The sequence below is a fragment of the Pinus tabuliformis genome, chromosome 9, assembly GCF_031772625.1.
Source record: "Pinus tabuliformis cultivar Carrire ecotype Pingquan chromosome 9, CPIR1, whole genome shotgun sequence".
Lineage (NCBI taxonomy): Eukaryota > Viridiplantae > Streptophyta > Pinopsida > Pinales > Pinaceae > Pinus > Pinus tabuliformis.
In genome coordinates, this window is record NC_142307.1 from 1,940,258,748 (window position 1) to 1,940,280,966 (window position 22,219).

The 22,219-nt window shown below is 36.5% G+C and overlaps 1 protein-coding gene across 7 annotated transcripts in view; it reads left to right on the forward strand.

Moving 5' to 3' along the window:
* The window catches only part of LOC149156728 (uncharacterized), a 34,287-nt gene extending 15,407 nt beyond the window's left edge, over window positions 1-18,880 (forward strand). For 6 of the 7 annotated variants that reach the window (XM_089438475.1, XM_089438482.1, XM_089438477.1 and 3 more), the window contains 2 exons: window positions 17,348-17,457; window positions 17,913-18,880. In XM_089438475.1, coding sequence (XP_089294601.1) covers window positions 17,348-17,457; window positions 17,913-17,939 — 137 coding nt within the window. In that variant the 3' untranslated portion in view covers window positions 17,940-18,880. The remainder of the gene's footprint in view (window positions 1-17,347; window positions 17,458-17,912) is intronic. The other variant, XM_089438479.1, reaches the window with a different exon arrangement.
* The last annotated feature ends 3,339 nt before the right edge of the window (window positions 18,881-22,219 follow it).

Sequence of the window (22,219 nt, forward strand, 5' to 3'; positions counted from 1 at the left end):
TGTAGGCTGACTTGGTCTTGGAGGGAGACTTTTGACTCTTTTGACTCATTATAAATTCTTCGTACATAATACAAAATGCACAATAAGGTCTTGACTATTTAGTACATATGACATTGACTCTTTGACTTCTAGTCTCTATGACAAAAACCTAGAAGCACACAATGGGTGCTTCACCTAAAACAAATTTTGACCTAGAGCATGAAACCCATGCTAAAAATAATAATAATATTTTTTTCTTTTCTCTTTACATCAAATACATAAAATCAAGACTACATAAGACATTATGAAGATCGAACCTAGTTACATATTTCAACAGTCCCTCTTAACTAGGGAGGTGTTCATAATACATACACGGTACATGGATATTCTCATACTGAAGAATGCTCATAAGAAGAGTTGAATTGGTAAGCCATCTCATAAGCTATCTATTTAGCTTTATATCGGTGCATCTCATCATATTAACCAACATTGCGATATAGCAAGGCCTTGACTAACAACTCTATCTCTCCACTAGATTAGAGAACAATGCTGGGGAGACAATGATTTATAGACACCTTCATCATTGTCTCTCAAGGCACATACCCCATCTGGATGTTCACAATGTATGTCCTTTCAGGACCATTCCTGTCTTGGATTTCCACATCCTCTAAGGAATTTCCTCTTGACTACTCTTGCCTATTGGATGCCTTACCTCAGCCTCAAAGAGTATCGGTATTGGTCTCAGATGCTTACCCAATCCTCCATTCATTCTTCATATTGTGAAGACAAGAATGATGTGTCTATCTCTCCCTCTCAACTAGGGAGGATCTTCACATTCCTATAAAAGGAATATACCCAAGCTTCGTCTTAACTAGGAACTTGTTTTCAACAATAACTATCTGCTCTGTGGTGGAGATCATGGTATTATCAGTTACTTGTAGAGCTCCCCCTTTCTGCATCGTCATGTCATGGATGAACTTCAACTTTTTCGTAGGGTTTTGGCCATCTTCCACATCACTTTCCCTTTCCTCTTCATATTGTTGAACCATGTAATACTAGTCATGCCATCTTCTTTTCATTGGGAAGTGACCTTCTTCGTCATCCACTAACTATCCTTCATATTTCTACCTCTTTCTAAGGCATGTTTCGTCTAGTGTTTTCCATCCAAGTTTATGTGTACTAGTTGTAGGTGAATTTCTACAACCTTCTTTCGGTAGCCCTGTTCCAACCCAACTAAATGCTTGCTTTCAAAATCAAAAGTGAATCGTTAAATCAAAATTACCTCTTTATGATAGCCCTTCGTCATAATATCATCTTTTGAAACATCGACATCTTGCATATTTACAAATCCATCTCCAAGACATTTACTATCAAGGTTCTCCTTCTTCATCATACATGTCAGGGTCTTCATACCTTCTCCATGGAGGTGTCATAGCTAATCCTTTTAATTGTTATCAGATGTTGATTACTTATCTTATCTCAAGTAACTATAGGTACATCTTTACGAACCCTTCTTCATCATATATTGCTTCCTCCAAATCTCGATACATAGTTCCTTTATCTTAGGAACAATGGTTGCCAATCACCTCATATTCTTCATGAGGTCATGTAATGTTGATTCCATCATGTCATCATATAGAAGCTAAGATGCAGGAAATGTCACCTGCCCTGGCACCAGACCCGGAAACATACATAAACAATAAAACAGTTACAAAGCACATACCGCACACCTCCAACGCATTCTCCTTTGAAGAACTAGAGGTTGGAAAGAGATTGTTTGGTTGTACATAAATCCAAAAAGTTTTTTCACTAAGGCTCACAACTATTAGGGAAGCTGACTGTGAAAATGTATGCAGTATAACTAAAAATCACAAAAACAAGCCAAAGAATCTACCTGCCATTGAATTGACTCTAAATATGATGCTAGGAGGATCACATAATTGGTGAAAAGAAGCAATGAAATCACAACACAATGAATACAACCATTTGACTAGGTAGTATTTCTAAATAACTATAACTCATCTATACTAGACCAAAAACGATGGGAGAGAGAGAGAGAGAGCATCCTTGCTTTAACCCCAGTGGTGCAATTGATTATGTTTGAAATTAGATAAGCCCTAGGTTGGAACAAAAATGCCAAACAACAATCTCATAAAATCTGATGATAGCAGCAACCAAAATCTCAAGCACTCCAACAGCATGGAGTTATTGAAACAGAATGGAATCAAGTCAAAAGCTTTCTTGGAATCAATGAAATAGCTATAGACCTTGGTCAACTTCTATTTGGCTTGCTCTCAATGATGGCTTGTAGCACAAAACATATTCGAACAAGTCAGAGAGATGCATGTTCATGGTCACAGCAGAAAATTTGGCAAAGATATCTTGTTTAACAAACCATTATGATGGGGATATCTTTGCCAAATTTTCTGCTGTGACCATGAACATGCATCTCTCTGACTTGTTCGAAAACAGAAAAATCAGATCTCAAGGTGAAGTCAGGTTCTATAAGGATTATCAGACAGTGGAATATGTTTTCGTGCTACAAGCCATCATTGAGAGCAAGCCAAATAGAAGTTGACCAAGGTCTATTGCTATTTCATTGATTCCAAGAAAGCTTTTGACTTGATTCCATTCTGTTTGAATAACTCCATGACGTTGGAGTGCTTGAGATTTTGGTTGCTGCTATCATCAGATTTTATGAGATTGTTGTTTGGCATTTTTGTTCCAACCTAGGGTTTATCTAATATCAAACACAATCAATTGCACCACTGGGGTTAAAGCAAGGATGCTCGCTCTCTCTCTCTCTCCCATCGTTTTTGGTCTGGTATAGATGAGTTATAGTTATGTAGAAATACAACCTAGTCAAATGGTTGTGTTCATTGTGTTGTGATTTCATTGCTTCTTTTCACTAATTATGTGATCCTCCTAGCATCATATTTAGAGGCGATTCAATGGCAGGTAGATTCTTTGGCTTGTTTTTGTGATTTTTAGTTATACTGCATACGTTTTCACAGTCAGCATCCCTACAGTTGCGAGTCTTAGTGAAAAAGCTTTTTGGATTTATATACAACCAAGCAGTCTCTTTCCAACCTCTAGTTCTTCAAAGGAGAATGTGTTGAGATCACCACACCCTACACTTGTTGAATGTTGTAGCTATGAGTATGGTTAGTCTTCATAATTAATAATTTAGCCCTTGAATTATGTAAGACATGTTCTTCATGTCATTTTAGCCCTTGAAATACATATAATGATTAATATAAGACATGTTCTTGATGTCGGCTTCGAAAGAGAGTAAATTTTGAATTTCTAAGATTAATTTATTGGCTCCAAAACATTTAAGTCAGTCCTCCAAGGAGTCAGGTCACACCCATTTGGTTCATTTGGTTCACTAGAAGACTATATAAATGTTTCTTCCTCAAGCAAGCAATTCGGATCACCTGAGGCAAAAAGATGGGGCAGATCAGAGATAGAGCATAGGATGAATATGAGGCAGAGAGAAAGGACTAATCTGAGGCAGAGAGAACGAATCTGTGGTAGAGTTTCTGGGCTTATCTAAGCAGTAGAACTGAGTTTTCCTGGGTGAAGAAGAAGGCTGAAATTCGGCCCTACTAGAGCAGACTAGGACAAATTTGTTGGGCAGCAGATTGACTTGTCTAGTGGGCAGTTTGACCAGGTGTCCCGTGTGACCAGGGTGTCAATTTAACTTTATGTTTGACTTGGATGTATCTCTATTGACTTGAATAATTTCTCTAAGGATAAGGTTGCTGGGTTTTTCCCCCAAGTGGCTTTTCTCAGGGTAAATGCTTGTGTTTCTTGTTTGGTTGTCTCTTTATGATTCCACTGTCAATTTTGTTCAACTATCGAAAATCTCTTGTGTAATTGCTTTATGATGAATTTGAATGCAAGAAAAGATTAATGTAAGAAACCATAAGAAGTAATTATTAGTTAGAAGATCCTTATAAAAAATCAACATGGTATCAGAGCTATGTTTGACAAGCAACCTAGAAAAAGATGCTGAAATGCCTCAGGTAGGCCGAGAGAGTTGGTTGCAGGAGGTCGAATATGACCACAGAGGCCTCAGACCTTTGGAAACAAAGCCGAGATGCCTCGGAAGTGATACTTGCTCGTAATTTACAGGTTTTTACGATGATTCTAGCCTTCCAGAAGTCAAAAACTTTGATAGAAGTTGCTTCAGGTGATCCTATCACTCTTAACAGCTAGTTTGATCCACTTTGACTTGGTTGGAGGTTTGTTGCCTGAGCACCTTTGCTTATGTGGGCTGTTTTCACACTTGGGTTGGTTTATGATGATGTGGAGGATGACTGCTAGTAGAGCAACTCCCTTGATTCTCTCTATTTGACATAGCTTATGAGATCTAACCAACTCCCTTTCATGGATCCAAAAAGGCTATTTTGAGAATGATGTCTCGAATACATAATAGCATGTGAGTTGGTTAGATCTACGTTTCAGCTCCTAGTTTGAGGATCTCTTGATACATGGAGGTAGCTATAACATCTATTGGCATGAGGTAATGAGTCTATCAAGGAACATACTGAAGCTCCATATGCAGAAGATTCTGGTCATATATTCACTCAAGAGAACAAGAGTCAAAGTCTGGTTGAAGATTGAATTATGAACTAATAGCACATTAAGTTGGGACTTGGAGAAGTAATGAAATGCAGAAAGCAAAGACGACAACCTGAAGGACCTGCTGTCTTTACTACAATCATTGACATAAGTCATATAAATTCATAAATCTCAGAAATAAGACCATATTTAGGAAGATAATTCCTCTATTGATCAGAACATACATAATCTCGTTTGAGAACATACATAATCCGAGGGTGGTACAGTGATTTGACATGCAATCTCAAGATATGACCTTAGAGTACATAGATGCGGTCTGTGCTAAAACTTAAGAATGGTATGACGATTGTTCTTCATTTATACATTACAACAATTGTTGTCTTCCATCAGAAATGCTGGCCTCTTTGAAACACTTGATGTTCCAGCAATGATTACTTAGGGCTTCCCTGAAGTGGCCCTTCTCTTTGACAAAAGTCATGTGGCTTGATAGAGTGGAACTATGTTGCATCTGCAAAAGAGAGAAATGTTAAAGGTCTCTGATATATACTTTGGAATTGAGGCCTTTGATAAGGCCATGCTGGCATTATTGAACATACTTACCAGAAATATTGATAAGTTTTTGAAGATGTTGGGGATTGCAGAAATATGCTAATATTAAGGTCTGAGGGCGTCATTGCTTGATCCTAGCTGCTGTTAGAGAAGAAAGGGTGTAAATGAAAGTTCTAGGGTTTGTAAACTTTAGCAGACTAGAAGGACCTAGGGTTTGTGGATAAAACCCTAGAGTTGGACCTAGATTAATGTTTCTGCTAAAAGAAGAAACCCTACTCATGCAAGGAAGGGATGACATCATGCTTATGATTAGGACAAGATTGATAAATTTATAAGATGCATGCAAGAAGGCCAAGATCAAGAGGGAGATGACATTTCTCTATAATCCTCAAAAGATAAGTACTTTATATCTCTCTTCTTGATTATTATTGTTGTTGGTGCTTTACTATTAGTTAGCCTCTTGTCTTTGTTTCTTTTGCTGGGTTGTAATCGTTTTTCCATGGCCACTTAGTGAGGATTGCAGGTACATAGTGAAGGCTGCCAAGGTTCTGGCAACAAATGGAAGTAGTGGAAGAACGAAGCAAATATTATGACAAGAGGACTCCCAAATTCATGATTTATGTTGAGAAAAATTGTACTAGATGACATTCAAGCTTAGAGGGAGCAGACAAATCCACAAGTTTGAAATATACCTTGCTTGTGCGAAACGAAAGTTAGTGGTGACTCCCAAATGGATCTACAAGATCTAACATGCAACAAATGGTAACATAGACAAGCACAATGCAAGAGTTGACACTAGAATTGCGGTTACATAGTGAAGGCTGCCAAGGTTACATAGTGAAGGCTGCCAAGGTTCTGGCAAAAAATGGAAGCAGACATTTGTCGCACTCAAGACTGTAGAGGTCAAATATATTGCAACTAGTTTGAGAGTTGAGAAGCAGTGTGGCTTCAGTAATTGCTCGCAAGATTGTTTGATCAGGTGCAAGAGACGACCATGAGAACATGTCGAAGCACATTGAGATAAAGTACTGAGACATGGTACGGAAGGGAGTAGTGAGGCTCACAAAAACCCTCTGCCCCAGGGCAAAGTTTGTACACTTCAAGAACAAGCTTGATAAGTTCATACACTTCAGGGGCAAGCTTGAGAAGTTTGTATACTTCAGGCACAATCTTGAGAAGTTTATATACTTAGGGACAAGCTAGAGTGATTGAGAATATCTTCCTTGATTAAAGGGAGTGGTGATGTTGTTGCATCAAGGGGTGGAAATTCTCCCTAGGTTAAAATAAAGATAGGTCAAAATATTGATCAGGGGCCACAAAATGTGGCTAGGGAGAATGGCCCAGAGAACATCAAGGCCTAGAGTGCGCCCCAGGTGGGCGAGTGAGTGCCTCTAACATTGGAAGGAGAGTTACCATTCAATTAGCATGCTGGAATGGTAATAGCCCATGGTTTCACCATAAGTCATAGGGATTACCAGGTTCCAAGTGACGACTTTGATAATTAGTGAATTGCTCCAAGTGATGACTTGTTGAGCATGATGTTGATGTAGGATGCTTTCCATAGGTATTTGATTGACATATCAACATAGCTAGCTCATTCAGGACAAACATTCTCCCCGTGTCAAGTGTGTTGACCAGAATTATGGAGAATGGTTTGAAGAATTAAGAAGAATGGTCCCAGAGGCCCAAAATCACTTAGTTGAGTGGGTGCCTTTCAGCATCAGGCTCAAACTCTCTAGATAGGTTGAGTGAGCACATTTAGCATCATGCCTATAATTACTCATGAACACTGAGGCCTTTGGATACACTACTAGTCAAAGATATTGACCAAGATGATTGTGAACCAAGACTAGTCTATATACCATTTGTCAAAGGGACCAAAATTATGGTGACTAGTTGGTGCTAATGATATACCATGTGTTAGGAATACCGACCAGGATTATGGTGCACCATAGGTTAGAGGTACTGACTGAAATTAAAGTAACTAGTTGTTGTTGTTGATTTACCATGAGTCAGAGTTACTGACCACGTAATTAAATAATGCTGATACTGATGATGAATTGTTATAACTGTTTCTTAGAGAAATTTGTCAACAAGAGAACATCTAGATAGTCATTATTAATACCTCCCTAGCTAAAGGGAATGTTGAATTTTGTAGCTATGGCTGGCCTTCATAATTAATAATTTAGCCCTTGAATTATGTAAGACATGTTCTTCATGTCATTTTAGTCCTTGAAATACATGTAACGATTAATATAAGACATGTTCTTCATGTCGGATTCAAAAGAGAAAATTTTGAATTTCTCTATGTTGCTAGGAAACGTGGGTTGGGGGATGGGTATGGGGACAGGGACGGGTACGCCATTTTTTGAAACAGGGTGCATGGGTTTATCGGGGGTATATTATAATTTATATATATAATATATAAATATTATATTTTATAAACTATAATATATATGAATTTGTATAATTTTCAACTTTAAACAAGAAAACTAAAATATTTATGTTTTAAACTTCAAATATTTAAACATGCACATCATTGAACATTCAAAATTTGCCTTAAGGCATCTCCAAACAAAAACTAGGAAATTTTAAAATACTAAAGTAGAAATAGCTAATAGTGAACAATGGCTTCCTAAAGTTGTTAGGATATTCCGACACATAGGATATAGTTAAGTTCAACTTGGTCTAGTATAGAGTTAGGTATAGAGTTAGGTAAAGTGTCTTTCTTTACCGTTGTACATTTTGTAACTTACAATCCGACGGTCACGATATGTAGTGATCCGACGGTTCAGTCTCACCTCGGTATTACCGACACTTGATCCGTGGCTTGACACCCGATTGGTCCATGAGTTCTATTTAAAGCGCATGGAGGGTCATTGTTCGGGTAATCCGTGCATGAGAGAAGCTTATGTAAATTTTCATTCTTTGATTAATAAATTGCCTGTAGTACCCACGTTGGGACAGGCCGTGGACTGTTTCCCTCTTTGAGGGTTTTAACCACGTCAAAAATACTGGTGTATTGATCTGTGATCTGGTTGTGAGCGGTGTCCTTTTGGTATTCTTTCTGAGGAACTTACCTTGTAAATTCCTACATGGTATCAGAGCTATTTGAGGGCCGCGTCCGTTGGTGATCCAAATCTGAAGCCGGTAGAACTGCATGCGGCTGTCGTTTCCTAGATCTGCTGTTTCTGACTGCTTTCGGGCCGAGAGGACTGCTCTGTTGCGTTCGGAGCATCTGTTCTAGTGAGGAACCCCTTTCGTTTCACGTGAAAAGGTTTCCGGTAGCCCTAGCTGCGTCATTTTTCAGATCGGGAGGTATACAATGTTTTTTGCAGTTCACTGTTATTTTCTCTCTGCTTATTTCGGTTTCGGTTTATTTAGCCTTTTTTTTAATCGGATCTATACCTTTCATTTCTGCGTATGCTCTTTGCCCTGCGACTCTGTGCGATCTGGGCAAATCAGAAACAGAAAGGAAGGATTTTTCTCATGCGTATGCTCTTTTCCCTGCACCTTAGTGTGATCTCGGAAAATCAGAAACATTGAGAAAAATATTTAGTTTTTCGGCTAAAGCTAACTTTGAGATTTTTTTTTAAAATTTCTAGTTTTTTGGCTAAAGCTAACTTCGAGCCGCAAGGTTCGTTTTTCTTTGCATATTCGTGTTGGGTTTTGTGTTTTGTGTTTTGTAGGGAAAAAGAGCTTTCTCAAGGCAAGCACGCAAACCAAGGCCCCCCCCCCCCTCTCTCTCTCTCTCTCTCAAATTTTTTGTATAGATCAATTGGTTCAAAGCTATTTTTAGAGAGTAGAGGTCTTGGGTTCAAGTCTCCATTTTGTGGGGGCGGATTTTTTCATTCCCGCACATTCGCGCACTTTGCCGGCAACATCAACAATTTTTTTTTTCAAAAAGCCATAACTTCTTCATCCGGAAGCCTTTTTCAGAGCCGTTTATTTTAAAACCGCCTATTTTTTCGAGATCTATCCATTGGAACACTTACTTTCAGCATCTTCAGCTTCAGTTTTTTAAAAAATGGAAAGTCCATGCCAAGTCATTCTTGACAGCACTAACTACTTCCAATGGGTAGCCTACATGGAAGATTTACTTAGAAGTAAAGGTCTCTTCAGAATAGCCACAGACCAAGAGAAGAAACCAAAAGATGAAGACAAAGCTGCAAAATGGGAAAATAGACAAGATCAAGCACGTGGTTTGATAGGGATGTCTATTTCTCCTGATCTTAGATTCCACATTGCAGAACTTGAAACTCCTCATGAAGCATTAGAAAAACTCGCTAAAGTTTTTGGGATTAAAAATGAAATTAGAGCCCATCAACTTGAAAATGAGTTGCTTACTTTGGATCCTAATAATTTTTCTTGCATTGAAGATTTCTTGTCCAAATTCAAGACCCTTAGATATCTCTTGGAAGGTGTTAAAGTTAAGAAAGAAGATGGTAACCTTATTTATTCCATCCTTACTAAGTTGGGACCAGCCTACTCTGTATTTGTTTCCACTTTCCATTCTACAAGGGAAGCTTTCATTTGTCAAAGAAAAGACTACAAGGCCCCTTCCTTTGACTCCTTTTGTGATTCCTTAATAAGAGAACAAGAAAAACTCTTACACCTTGGTCTTCTTAATCTTGGAAACTCTTCCACGAAAGCGTTAGCCGCCCAGCAGCAACCAAATTCAAAGAATCCTAAGAAGTCATATCCTCAAAAGAATGGTCCTAAACCAACTCAGCCTCAAAATGAAAGATCATTTCAGCAAAATGATAAGACCAATAAAAACAAATGGAAGAAGACTGATAGACATTGTAACTTTTGTAATCGAGATGGCCACTTAGAATCTAAATGCTTTAAGAAGATGGAAGCCTTGGAAGCCGCAATGAAGAAACATAACATCCATGTGGAGCCTACTTCAACTTCAACTTCCGGAATGGCACTTTCTGCATGTCGTTGTCAATCATCTCAGTCTGGTTATGCATTAAATGTATCTTCTTCTTCTTCTCATTCTCATGAGTGGCTCATTGATTCTGGAGCCTCTTATCACATGGCCAAAAACCAAGCCATGTTTTCTTCTTTAAATGATTGTAACACCAAAAATATATATGTTGGTGATGATAGATCTCTTAATGTTGTAGGGACTGGAACTGTTCATCTAGACAATGGTCAGTTTAATGATGTATTATGTGTTCCAACCTTATCCTGCAACCTTCTATCTGTCTATCAGATAACTCATTCAGGTGAAGGTAAAATTGTTGAATTTTCACCTCATGATGTTGTAATCAAGGATCTAAAAGATCCTAAACAGATTCTAGCTACTGGTCTTGCTGATGATTCCACAAGGTTGTATAAGTTTCACAACTTTGGGTCATCAAATCTTCCCTCAGTATTTGTTGCTCATAATGATGAAGTGAGCAAACTTTGGCATGAGCGATTTGGTCACTTAAACTATCGCTCCCTTCAGCATCTATGTAAAGAAAATATGGTGACAGGTCTTCCTATGGTATCTTGCAGAGATGGTGTTTGTTCCGGATGTGTACTCGGAAAACATCATCGGGACAGTTTTGACAAACGTGCCTCTTGGCACGCCTCAGCCCCTTTACAGCTTGTGCACAGTGATTTATGTGGTCCTCTTCCTGTTGCTTCATTCTCTGGCTGCAAGTACTTCTTAACTTTCATTGATGATTTCTCCAGACGCACTTGGGTATACTTCTTAAAACTCAAGAGCGAAGTATTTAACACATTTTTGGCCTTCAAAGCCTTTGTTGAAAAACAATCTGGACATCAAATTCTTAAGCTAAGAACTGATAATGGTGGAGAATATGTTAAAAACACATTCATCAACTTTTGCACCGAAAATGGAATTCAAATGCAACATACTGTTCCATACACTCCACAACAAAATGGTGTAGCTGAAAGGAAAAATCGCACCTTAAAGGAAATGGCTAATTGTATGCTGCAATCTAAAGGACTCAGTCTTAGTTTTTGGGCCGAAGCAATTAATTGTGCAAATTATATAATCAATCGCACTCCTACTAAGGTTCTAGAGAATATCACTCCAGAAGAAGCTTGGAGTTCCATTAAACCAGATGTAAGTCACTTTCGTGTGTTTGGAAGTGAAGCATGGGCCCATATTCCAGATGAAAAGCATAAAGCTTTAGAACCTAAGAGTGAGAAATGTACTTTTGTTGGATATTCTGAAGATGTAAAAGGTTATAGACTTATTCCATTTAAGTCCAAAAATGTTATCATTAGAAGAGATGTAAAATTTGATGAAAATAAATCGGCCTGCGAGCCTAGTCCGGCGGATGTGCCACCTCTTCCTATCTCTTCTACTTTTGAAAACATTTCTTCTTCAGATGATGAAAGCGAGGATGATAATCCTCCCCCACCTTCTCAGGATCCTCAACTTCCAAGATGGGTCCGTGCTACTCGGGATGCAGCAGGTGATCTTGCCGGTGATCCTACAGATCAGCGACGTACACGTTCTCAGTTTGAAAGAGCCTCTTCTTTACTGGCTCAAGCTCCAGTAAATCATGATCCTGACACTTTTGCAGAAGCTTCAGGCCATCCACATTGGGAAGCAGCTATGAATGAAGAATATCATTCATTGATGACAAATGATACATGGGATCTTGTTCCTCTACCAAAGGGACGCAAACTTGTTAGATGTAAATGGGTTTACAGAACCAAGTATGGACCAGATGGGAAAGTTGATAAACATAAAGCTCGTCTTGTTGCTAAGGGTTTTTCACAGGTTGAAGGCATTGACTACACTGAAACCTTCTCCCCTGTTGCCAAAATGAACTCTATCCGCCTTGTTCTTTCCCTTGCTGCCTCTTTAAAATGGGAAGTCCATCAGATGGATGTTAAATCTGCCTTCTTGCATGGGGACTTGCATGAAGAAATCTATATGGAACAACCCATTGGCTTCATCCAAACAGACTCCAGCCTTGTTTGTCGACTTAAGAAATCCCTTTATGGTCTCAAGCAAGCTCCTCGGGCTTGGTATGCCAAAATGGATAGCTTTCTTTTAGAATCTGGCTTTTCTAGGTGTCATTCTGACAATACTGTCTACACCAAGAAAGTGGGCACCTCTCTTATCATCCTTGTTCTTTATGTTGATGATCTTATCCTTACTGGTAGTGATCCCAACCTTATCAACCATGTGAAGTCCAGCCTTAAAAAGAAATTTGAAATGACAGACTTAGGACACTTACACTATTTTCTCGGTCTTCAAGTCTTGCAATCCAAGGAGGGTATTTCCCTTTCCCAGTCCAAGTATGCTTGTGATATTCTTCGTCATTTTCACATGGAAGACTGTAAGCCAGCCCCTTCTCCCTTTCAGTTTGGAGTCAAACTTTCAGTCTTTTGTACTTCTCCTGAAGTTGATGCTACATTATACCGTCAACTTGTAGGAAAACTCTTGTATTTAACCCATACTCGTCCTGATCTTTCCTTTGCTGTTGGCCTTGTTGCTCGTTTTATGCAAAACCCCCGTGAAAGCCATTGGAAAGCAGCCAAAAGAATACTTCGTTATGTTCGAGGTACAATACAGTTTGGGATTCATTACAGTGCCAAAGCAGCTCCTCTATTAGTTGGTTTCACTGATTCTGATTGGGCTGGTGACCCTGATGATCGGAAGTCTACTGCCGGTTATGTCTTCACTCTTGGTTCAGGACCTATTACATGGGCTTGCAAGAAACAGGCTGCCATTTCTCTTTCGTCAGCAGAAGCAGAGTATCGTGGTGCCGTGGAAGCTAGTAAGGAAGCCTTGTGGCTTCGTCAGATCCTATCAGAGTTTGGCTTTGAGTAGCAGCATCCTACCACACTTTGGTGTGATAATCAAAGTGCCATTCAGCTATGCAAAGATCCAGTCCAGCATCAGCGCAACAAACACATTGAACTACACATGCACTTCATCAGAAAGCTCATTCATGACCATGTTCTTGAAATGCAATATTGTTCAACAGATGATCAGGTTGCAGACATTTTCACAAAGGCTCTCACAGAGGCGAAGTTCACTAAACTTCGATATATGCTTGGAGTTCAGGAAGTTGTCACTAAGGGGGGATAGGCTCTAGTGCCTCCTTCCTTCTCCTATTGTGTCATATTTGTAAATCCTTCAATCCTATCCCAAGTTGTTCTTAAGGGGGATGTTAGGATATTCCGACACATAGGATATAGTTAAGTTCAACTTGGTCTAGTATAGAGTTAGGTATAGAGTTAGGTAAAGTGTCTTTCTTTACCGTTGTACATTTTGTAACTTACAATCCGACGGTCACGATATGTAGTGATCCGACGGTTCACTCTCACCTCGGTATTACCGACACTTGATCCGTGGCTTGACACCCGATTGGTCCATGAGTTCTATTTAAAGCGCATGGAGGGTCATTGTTCGGGTAATCCGTGCATGAGATAAGCTTATGTAAATTTTCATTCTTTGATTAATAAATTGCCTGTAGTACCCACGTTGGGACAGACCGTGGACTGTTTCCCTCTTTGAGGGTTTTAACCACGTCAAAAATACTGGTGTATTGATCTGTGATCTGGTTGTGAGCGGTGTCCTTTTGGTATTCTTTCTAGGGAACTTACCCTGTAAATTCCTACAAAAGCCATGTCATCAACATCACTCAGATCTTTAGTTAGCATGCTCTCCAAGTAGGAATGACTCTCATCTTGAGGTTCATGCTCATCCATAGCAAATGGAGGTAGCTCAATAAGGCCATCTGGTTGTATCTCCTTGTCCACACACATAGCATCATCTGTGTATTGGTCCCATATTTTGAAAGGACCCTCCTTGTACCCAGGGTCTTTTCGAGATATGAGACAAAGTGTGCTGTGAATGTACACTAATTTATTTGCCTTCTTTGAGACCAACCTATTTCTCTTTACTGAATGGATAAAGGCATAAGTACTCCAATTCCTCTCGCAAGATGAAGAACTAGCTATCTAGAATATTAGGGGAAGACCATTAAATTAATTACAAATTTAAAAATAAAAACTAAAATGAACCCCAAAGAACCCTAAAGAACCCTAAAGAACCTGATTTTGGGGTTCCAAGTACTCATCATCAGAGTTCTCCGTACCTGTCAAGACAAAAGAACCCAATTTTTTTTAACGGAGAACCCAATTCTTATGGGTTCTTCTCAAAAGCACCCATACCCGAATCCAGTACTTGGGGACGAGAACCCTGGACGGGTTTGAGAACCACCCACGGGTTCGGGAACCAGTGCAACATAGGAATTTCTAAGATTGAATTTTTGGCTTCAAAACTTAAAGTCAGCCCTCCAAGAAGTCAGGTTGGCTTGCCCCTATGGTCAAACCCATTTGGTTCACTAGAAGACTATATAAAGGTTTCATCCTCCTGAAGCAAGCAATTCGGATCACCTGAGGCAGAAAGATAGGGCGGATCTGAGACAGAGCATAGGATGAATCTGAGGAGGAGAGAAAGGACAAATCTGAGGCAGAAAAGGAACGAATCTGTGGCAGAGTTTCTGGGCTTATCTGGGCAGCAGAACCGAGTTTTCCTGGGTGAAGAAGGCTGAAATTCAGCCCTACCAGAGCAGACTAGGCCGAATTTGTTGGGCAGCAGATTGACTTGTCTAGTGGGCAGTTTGAACAGGTGTGACCAGGGCTGTCAATTTGACTTAGATGTATCTCTGTTGACTTGAATAATTTCTCTAAGGAAAATGTTGCTGGGTTTTACCCCCAAGTGGGTTTTCCCACAGTAAATACTTGTGTTTCTTGTTTGGCTGTCTCTTTATGATCCTACTGTCAATTTTGTACTACTGTTGAATATCTTCCATGTAATTGCTTTATGATGAATTTGAATGCAAGGAAATATTGACGTAAGAAATCATAAGTAATTATCAGTTAGAAGATGCTATGAAAAATCAACAATGGGAGTCCAGATCTCTGGTCCATTTCCAAGTTAAGGTTTCTCTGGTCATTTTGAAGTTTTTTTAGCAATTTCACCTTTGTATAGAGTATGTATGCCTCAGTAGCTGTGCTTGAGCAGCAGTGTTTCCAGCTCAACTTTTAGGATATCTCGTGTAAGATAATATCCTTAAATTCATGACTCTCTGGTCCAGAGGTTTGGAGGCCCAATCTTTGTCAACCTGAGTAGGTCTACATTAAGAATGTACAGACTATCATATGCTTCAATGTCTTATATGCTGCAAGTGGAACCTACCTTAGCTTAGTGTCCAGACTGAATGTGAAGCCCACCTTCTATGGCCCGAGAGCATCTTCAGGCTTATTTCTTGCCTGGATATTCAGTCTCTTTGCTCTTTGGGTGATCATGCTTTTGGACATGGGTCATTGGTCCTATAAGGAGCTTGTTTTTCTCCATTCTTTGGGTCTGATTGGCCTGAGAACAGATTGGTACCTTCAGGTCTCCATGCTTCTATAGTTTGTGTACATTTTCATAGTTCAGGCTCCCGATAGTTATTGCTGCTTCTCACCTCCTTGTGCCAAAATGAGAAATAATAATGTGATTATGGTGGATATTTATTATTCATATGCAGTTCATTCAGATGATCTGGATCACCCCTTCTTAACTTTCCAGTCCCAAGTTGGCCTTTTACACATAAAACTTACTGTAGATTTTAGATGCTGTCATTTGTCTATACTATCTGTGACAACACTGGTCACATGGTCTTAGGTTAGTTCAGAGTGTGTTCAATTTCATACTAGTCAAAACGTAAGTTTATATCACCATATATACCTCAAGAGGACAGCGTTTGTATGCTATCTTTTCAGGATGTGTTGACTGAGAAGCTTTTAATTTTTAGGTGCCCAATTTATTATTGAGATCCAAGAAAGGTATTGTTGTCTTTCCAAATATTCCAAGGTTTTATTTGTCGTCTTCCATTATTTTGACCAATGACGCTTAGCTTTGTTTCTTGGAGCGGCAATAAACATGAAGTGTCAGGCATTACAGAGTTTTCTTTGAGCTCTTAGTTTTATCTGCCAATGTGTTTTATGATTTATCTGGTGAGGGGATGGTGGGTGCCTCTGATTTTTGCTGATATTGGTGAAAACAAAACTAGACTAATTAGAATTTTATACATTGTGTTACCTGAACTGTTTTGGGACTGTCCTGCATTGTAAGATTTAATGGTTGAGATTGTGTGTTAGCAGTCACTACCTGCTTCTAATCTGGGGCTCGTTTCCTGGACAGCATCACTAATTTCTTACTTTGAGGAGTATCAGGCTATGGATATTAAGGGAGCTTCTTATCTTCTCTGATGCCTTTATATATAGCTCGCTTCGCTCCCCTCAGTTTGGGTCACTCTCTAAATGACACCCTAAGATTTAATATTGATGATTGTACTGCACCTGAAACTTGAAAGCACTACCGACTCTCTGATGATGAGGATTACTGGTTTTTCTTTCTTGCTTGGTCACTTTTCTGCGTGAGTAGCCCATTTCACTTTGTTGTATATAGGATTGTATTTTTACAGTTGGTATTATGCTATGTCACTAGGTTCGTTGAACTTTAACATTGAGGTTCGAATTTTGGTGAACCTTTAAAAAATTTTGAGGTTCGGTGAACCTCATTGAACCTCATAGCCATTGACAAAGTCCATAGATCAAAACTCATAACTTTATGTCACAACTCAAGCTTGTAATTCATCTTTGTAGTTTCCATGTCTGTAATAGCATTTTTTATGTTTACTGATGCTGATTTCTTAGACTAACCTGATGGTGAACCTCATAAAAAAATTCGAATTCAAACCGAACCTAATCATTTCCAAACCCAAACTTGAACCCGAATCATGTGACATTGGTGTTATGTAACCTTTTAGGGTTTAACTTATCATTGTGAATCTCTTTCCTCCTGGGTTTTCTTTGGTGGCGGAGATACTTTAAAATATTTGTTTTAGTGCTGTTGCCCTTGCTCCTATTTCTGAGGTCCGCTGACCTCTTTTGATAATTTGGGGACATTGTTTTTTCTCCTTGTCATGACGATGAGACGTACTGACACTAAGTTTAACTTCAAGTAATAACCCTTGTACACGTTAACTCTGTTCAGGTTGAATTGTTTCCCATTTTGCCAGCCATCATTTATGCAAGTTGTTTCTTTGGATTTTGCGTCAATAATTTTTACCCATTGTCTTTTTGCTATGGACATCAGCATGTGAGAAATTAAGTCATCATTTAGCAGCAGGTTTTTTAAAGTATCTTAATATTATTCTACTATCAAAGATTTGATGATGTGTCTTTTTGGCAGAATATGATGAAGAGAACCCCAAAATAGTTACGAAATGTGATCATCATTTTCATCTTGCGTGTATCCTTGAGTGGATGGAGAGAAGTGACACATGTCCCATTTGCGATCAGGTTTTGCTCTTTCATATTCTCAGTAAGAGTAGATGTGTTCTGCTTGCATCATATGCCTTTAGTTTGATGTTAAGGCTTGAATGTAACAAGGGCTATTTTGTGATGGCCATCATCTTTGTTTCCATTAGCTTTTTGTTTCTTCTATGTGGCTTTTAAACCAGATCTCCTTTTGTGAACATGAAAAGCTAACTGCATTTGATTGCCTTGCTATATAGTGCATCAACCTATTATGCTGCAACCTTAAATATTCTTGTCACTATCTTGTACTGTGTATATTGTGGTGCATATTTGTTTTGGTAATTGCTTGGTCAATCATAAGCAGTTCCATTGCTGTAGTTGTAAAACAAATCATGACTGGTCCCTATTGTGCGTTATTTCAGATGATAGAACTTTTGGGTAATGACCATATTCCCCAGAGTCTATGTTAATTTTATCTACTGTTTTTGTGTGTACAGGAAATGATATTCAATGAGACAACATAAGGTATCATTCAATGAGACATCTTCAGAGTCACTTTAGGACTGGGAAGTTTATTTCTTCTCCTAGTTATTAGATTTTGAGATCTGTCTGCAGTGAAGCAGCAATGAGGTGGAAGGGGATTGTCTCTTTCTTTTTTGTGTTACATGTAATAGCAATCCTATGTTGAATTACGTTCATATAATATTAGATACCTAGTTCAAGAAGACCGTATTCGTCACTAAAATTGAGATGTTTTCTCCTTTATGAAACTTTGTTTTTTCTGTGGTCCCTTCTTTATCTTTTTATGGTCTGTAGTTTACTTCGAAGAAAGCTTGAGCCAAGTTAATAATGTGCAAAGCTATTCCAGATGGTCTCGAAGGACTCTTTCGAAACCAATGTGACATTCATGCAACTGGATGCTAAGGGAGCAAATCCAAGAGGTAGAATCTGTTTGGGACCTATTATGATCTGGACACTGGTATAGCAAATTTTGAACTGCATGCATATATTAGGAAATCTCACGAGACACAGCAAGGTCTGAATGGCCTATGAAGACAAGGACAGCAGGTTCACAATATTTTGAGCTGCACCCTTATTAGGAATTTCAGTGGAGCAGAATAAATATCAAGGTCTCAAAGTAGCCTTCCTGTAATTATTTTTGAGGACATAGTGTAGTAGCGAAGTTCTGATCTACAGCTTGCATGGGAAATATCAACTCACTGCGTTATGATGCTTATCAAAGGTTGTGGGTTTGCTTTGTGGAGATTAATTAGAAGTATCTTCAAATATCCTGTCCTTTTAAATGTCGCCAATTAGATGTTTTGGTAGTGGATTGAATTATGCTCTTGCCATGTTTACTAATTTTCGAGCTACATCATTCAGAGGTATATACCCTCCGTAGAGCATGATGCAGAACGAAGGTTGAGAGTTGCACAGTGGTGATTAAATAAAGCATCTTCAGATATCTTTCTCCTCTGAATGTGGCTAATTGAATGCTTATATGATCCATGCGGAAAAGGGACATGTTGTGATTGATTGTCAAGGGATGAACCATGATTATATGAAGTTTAATGGTTTCCATATCCGAGTCAATCACAGACAAGTCATCTAGTTGTGTTTTCCAAGATTTTTTTATAAGTTTGTCTGTTTCCTGTAGAGAATAAAAATAAAAATTATTTTTGAAAAGAAAAATAATGTTGTCATATAATTAAAATAAAAAAATATGCTTTAAAAAAATATGCTTTAAAGTAATTAGAAATAAAAAATGTGTGAATTAAACAATTAAATCTTATACTTTTAAAAAATATTTCAACCAGAGATTTAAATAAATTATTTGAAAATCTATGTTAACTAGTTTATGTTGATATTAATAGAATTTTTTTTTAATTTTTTATGATTAAATTTTTTCTTTAGTTTTATATATATTTTATTTAGCATTTAAAGAGTTGAGGCTTTTGTGATTCATATCAAGTTTGTGAGAGATTTTTCGGCGAAAATCACATGAAATACCGTTTGTTGACGTGTTTCGAACCAACCAGTGTGGTTCATCGTCAGGACAACTTGTCCTGACGATGAACCACACTGGTTGGTTCGAAACACGTCGACAAACGGTATTTCATGTGATTTTCGCCAAAAAATCTCTCACAAATTTTATTTAGCATTTAAAAATAAAATTTAAATAATGAAAAATAACACATTATATTTTATATTTTAGAATTTTTTTTACGTGAAAACTTTTGATCTTTCTCAGCTCATGTTAATTCGGGGCATAAAATGGATCCATTCTGACTTTACTGTAAATTCATCTCATTCACGGATCTATTTAAAAAAATTTGTACGTTTATTTTTTTTGTTTGGGAAGTAAAATAAAAGTTTGCTGGAAAAGAACTTTTATTCGTAGACTCTTAATATCTTGATCTTGATGGTTCCTTCCTTCTGAAGATTCAGTAGTGCCATGCGCTCAATATTTTTGTTCTATCTCAGAGATTCATGCGGTGCTGATTCCATGACAGTAACAGGTCTCTGTATATTATGCATCAAAGGCCTTATGCTCTGGACTTTTATATGCTCTTAATATAAATCATGAAGCTTTTTCTTTCTGAAAAAAAAAAAAACTACCATGAAACCATCTTTATCCATGGATGTCTCTACGTCCGTCTTATGCACGTATTTCTTTAAAGAGATTTGAAATTTGTATTCTTTTTATTTTTAATAAATAAATCTTTTACGATGAACATTGATGTGCAATTCTTTATAAAGATATATTTTTAATTAAATTTGTATTCTTTTTATTTTTAATAAATAAAATCTTTTACGATGAACATGGATGTGCAATTTTTTACGATGAACATTGATGTGCAATTCTTTATAAAGATATATTTTTAATTAAAGGACTTATATTTCGAGCCACTCGTTTTTGTTTTTGTTCATGTCGATGTGTAATTTAATTTTTTATTACAATAAAAAGTTTCTTATTTTTGGTGTGATTTTTAAAAGGTTTTTGGTTTAATTTCTCTAAAATCTGGCAAGAATTTATTGAAATCACAATTTTGATAGGTAACTCCTGAACAATGCAGGGGTCTTACAAGTTTTTCAGTGTGCTGAATCTATATATAAAATAAAAAAATCAGTTTAAATAACACAAATCAAGATTTCACTTCAATTTTTTCCATCAGATTCCGGCACCAGAAAGTCCAAAAATTACTAAATATGAATATGCTATTTAAAATTAATAAGAAAAAACAGATAATAAAATCATGTTTTTGTCTCCTATTATTATTATCATCACGTGAATGATAAAAAAAACAATTAATATTTAATTGAATTAAATTTAAATTATTATTTTCACATCAACTATAAAAATAATAATTAATATTTAAGTGAATTAAATTTAAACTGTTATCAACACATCAACGATAAATAATAATAATAATTAATATTTGAGTGAATTAAATTTAAACTGTTATCATCACATCAACGATAAAAAATAATTGAGTTAAATTAAATTAAATTTATTATCATCACCTCAACAATTAAAAAATTAATAAATAAGTGAATTAAATTTAAATTATTATAATTAATTAATATTTAATTGAATTAAATCTAAATTAGTTGAAGTGTATTTAAGGGAATTAAATTTAAACTGTTATCATCACATCAACGATAAAAAATAATATAATATTTAATGAGTTAAATTAAATTAAATTTATTATCATCACCTCAACCATTAAAAAAATTAATATTTAAGTGAATTAAATTTAAATTATTATAATTAATTAATATTTAATTGAATTAAATTTAAATTAGTTTATCACTTCAACAACGATAAAAATAAATAACTTAATATTTAATTTAACTAAATTTAAATATGATATTCATCTTTTAATTTTAATTATATTTCTTTATTATTATATCAATTAAAATAATAATAAATAACTCATTCAATTTAATTTCATATTTAGTATTTTTATGTAATATTAATTTTTATATAGATAATTTTATGTAATATTTTAAAACAGCACAATTATAGGCATTAATTCATGATAAGCATTAAAATATTTGTTTTATGATATATCTTAAATTGTTAAAATTAAAAAATCAATTTTTTTTTTTAAAGAGATGGCAATTGGGTTGGGCAGGTTTGGTCTGGTCTTGTATTGGTTACCAATATAACCCTTAGGTGAACCATGGAATCCCAACATACTAACAAGTAAACTCTGGAATCACTTGGAACATAATACTCAGTGCCAATTGAGTGCTATTAGGAGGCTTAACTTTATTTTAAATTATTAGTAGCATAACAATAAATTAAATGGTTAATGCATTTAAAAAACAAGTTAAATTATAATTATATTTTAAATTGTTATTATTAATAATTAGGTAGATAACTAATATACTAGATATACCATTTAAAAAATATGTAACATGATTTTTAATTATGGAGATTTACTTTCAATTTACCATGGAAATTCTTAATTTATAAATAGTTTTTGTTCCAATACCATAGCTTATCAATGCCACATCCAAAAATCCATAACTCATTTCATATGAGTAAGTGTCATATGACATTATTTTTAATTAATCAATTTAAAAAAAGGACAAAAAGACATAATGATTTTGGAGATAAATATGAACTTTTGATTTGTGTATAATATTAAGAATATTTATTCTTAAAATATTAGATGGAACTTAAATCCCTACCATCCATTTACTAATCACTTATAATTAAATTAAATTTTTGGAAGCTCTATTTCAAATCAGATAAGTCTATTGGTATACTTATTATTATTAATTGTAAAAAGAA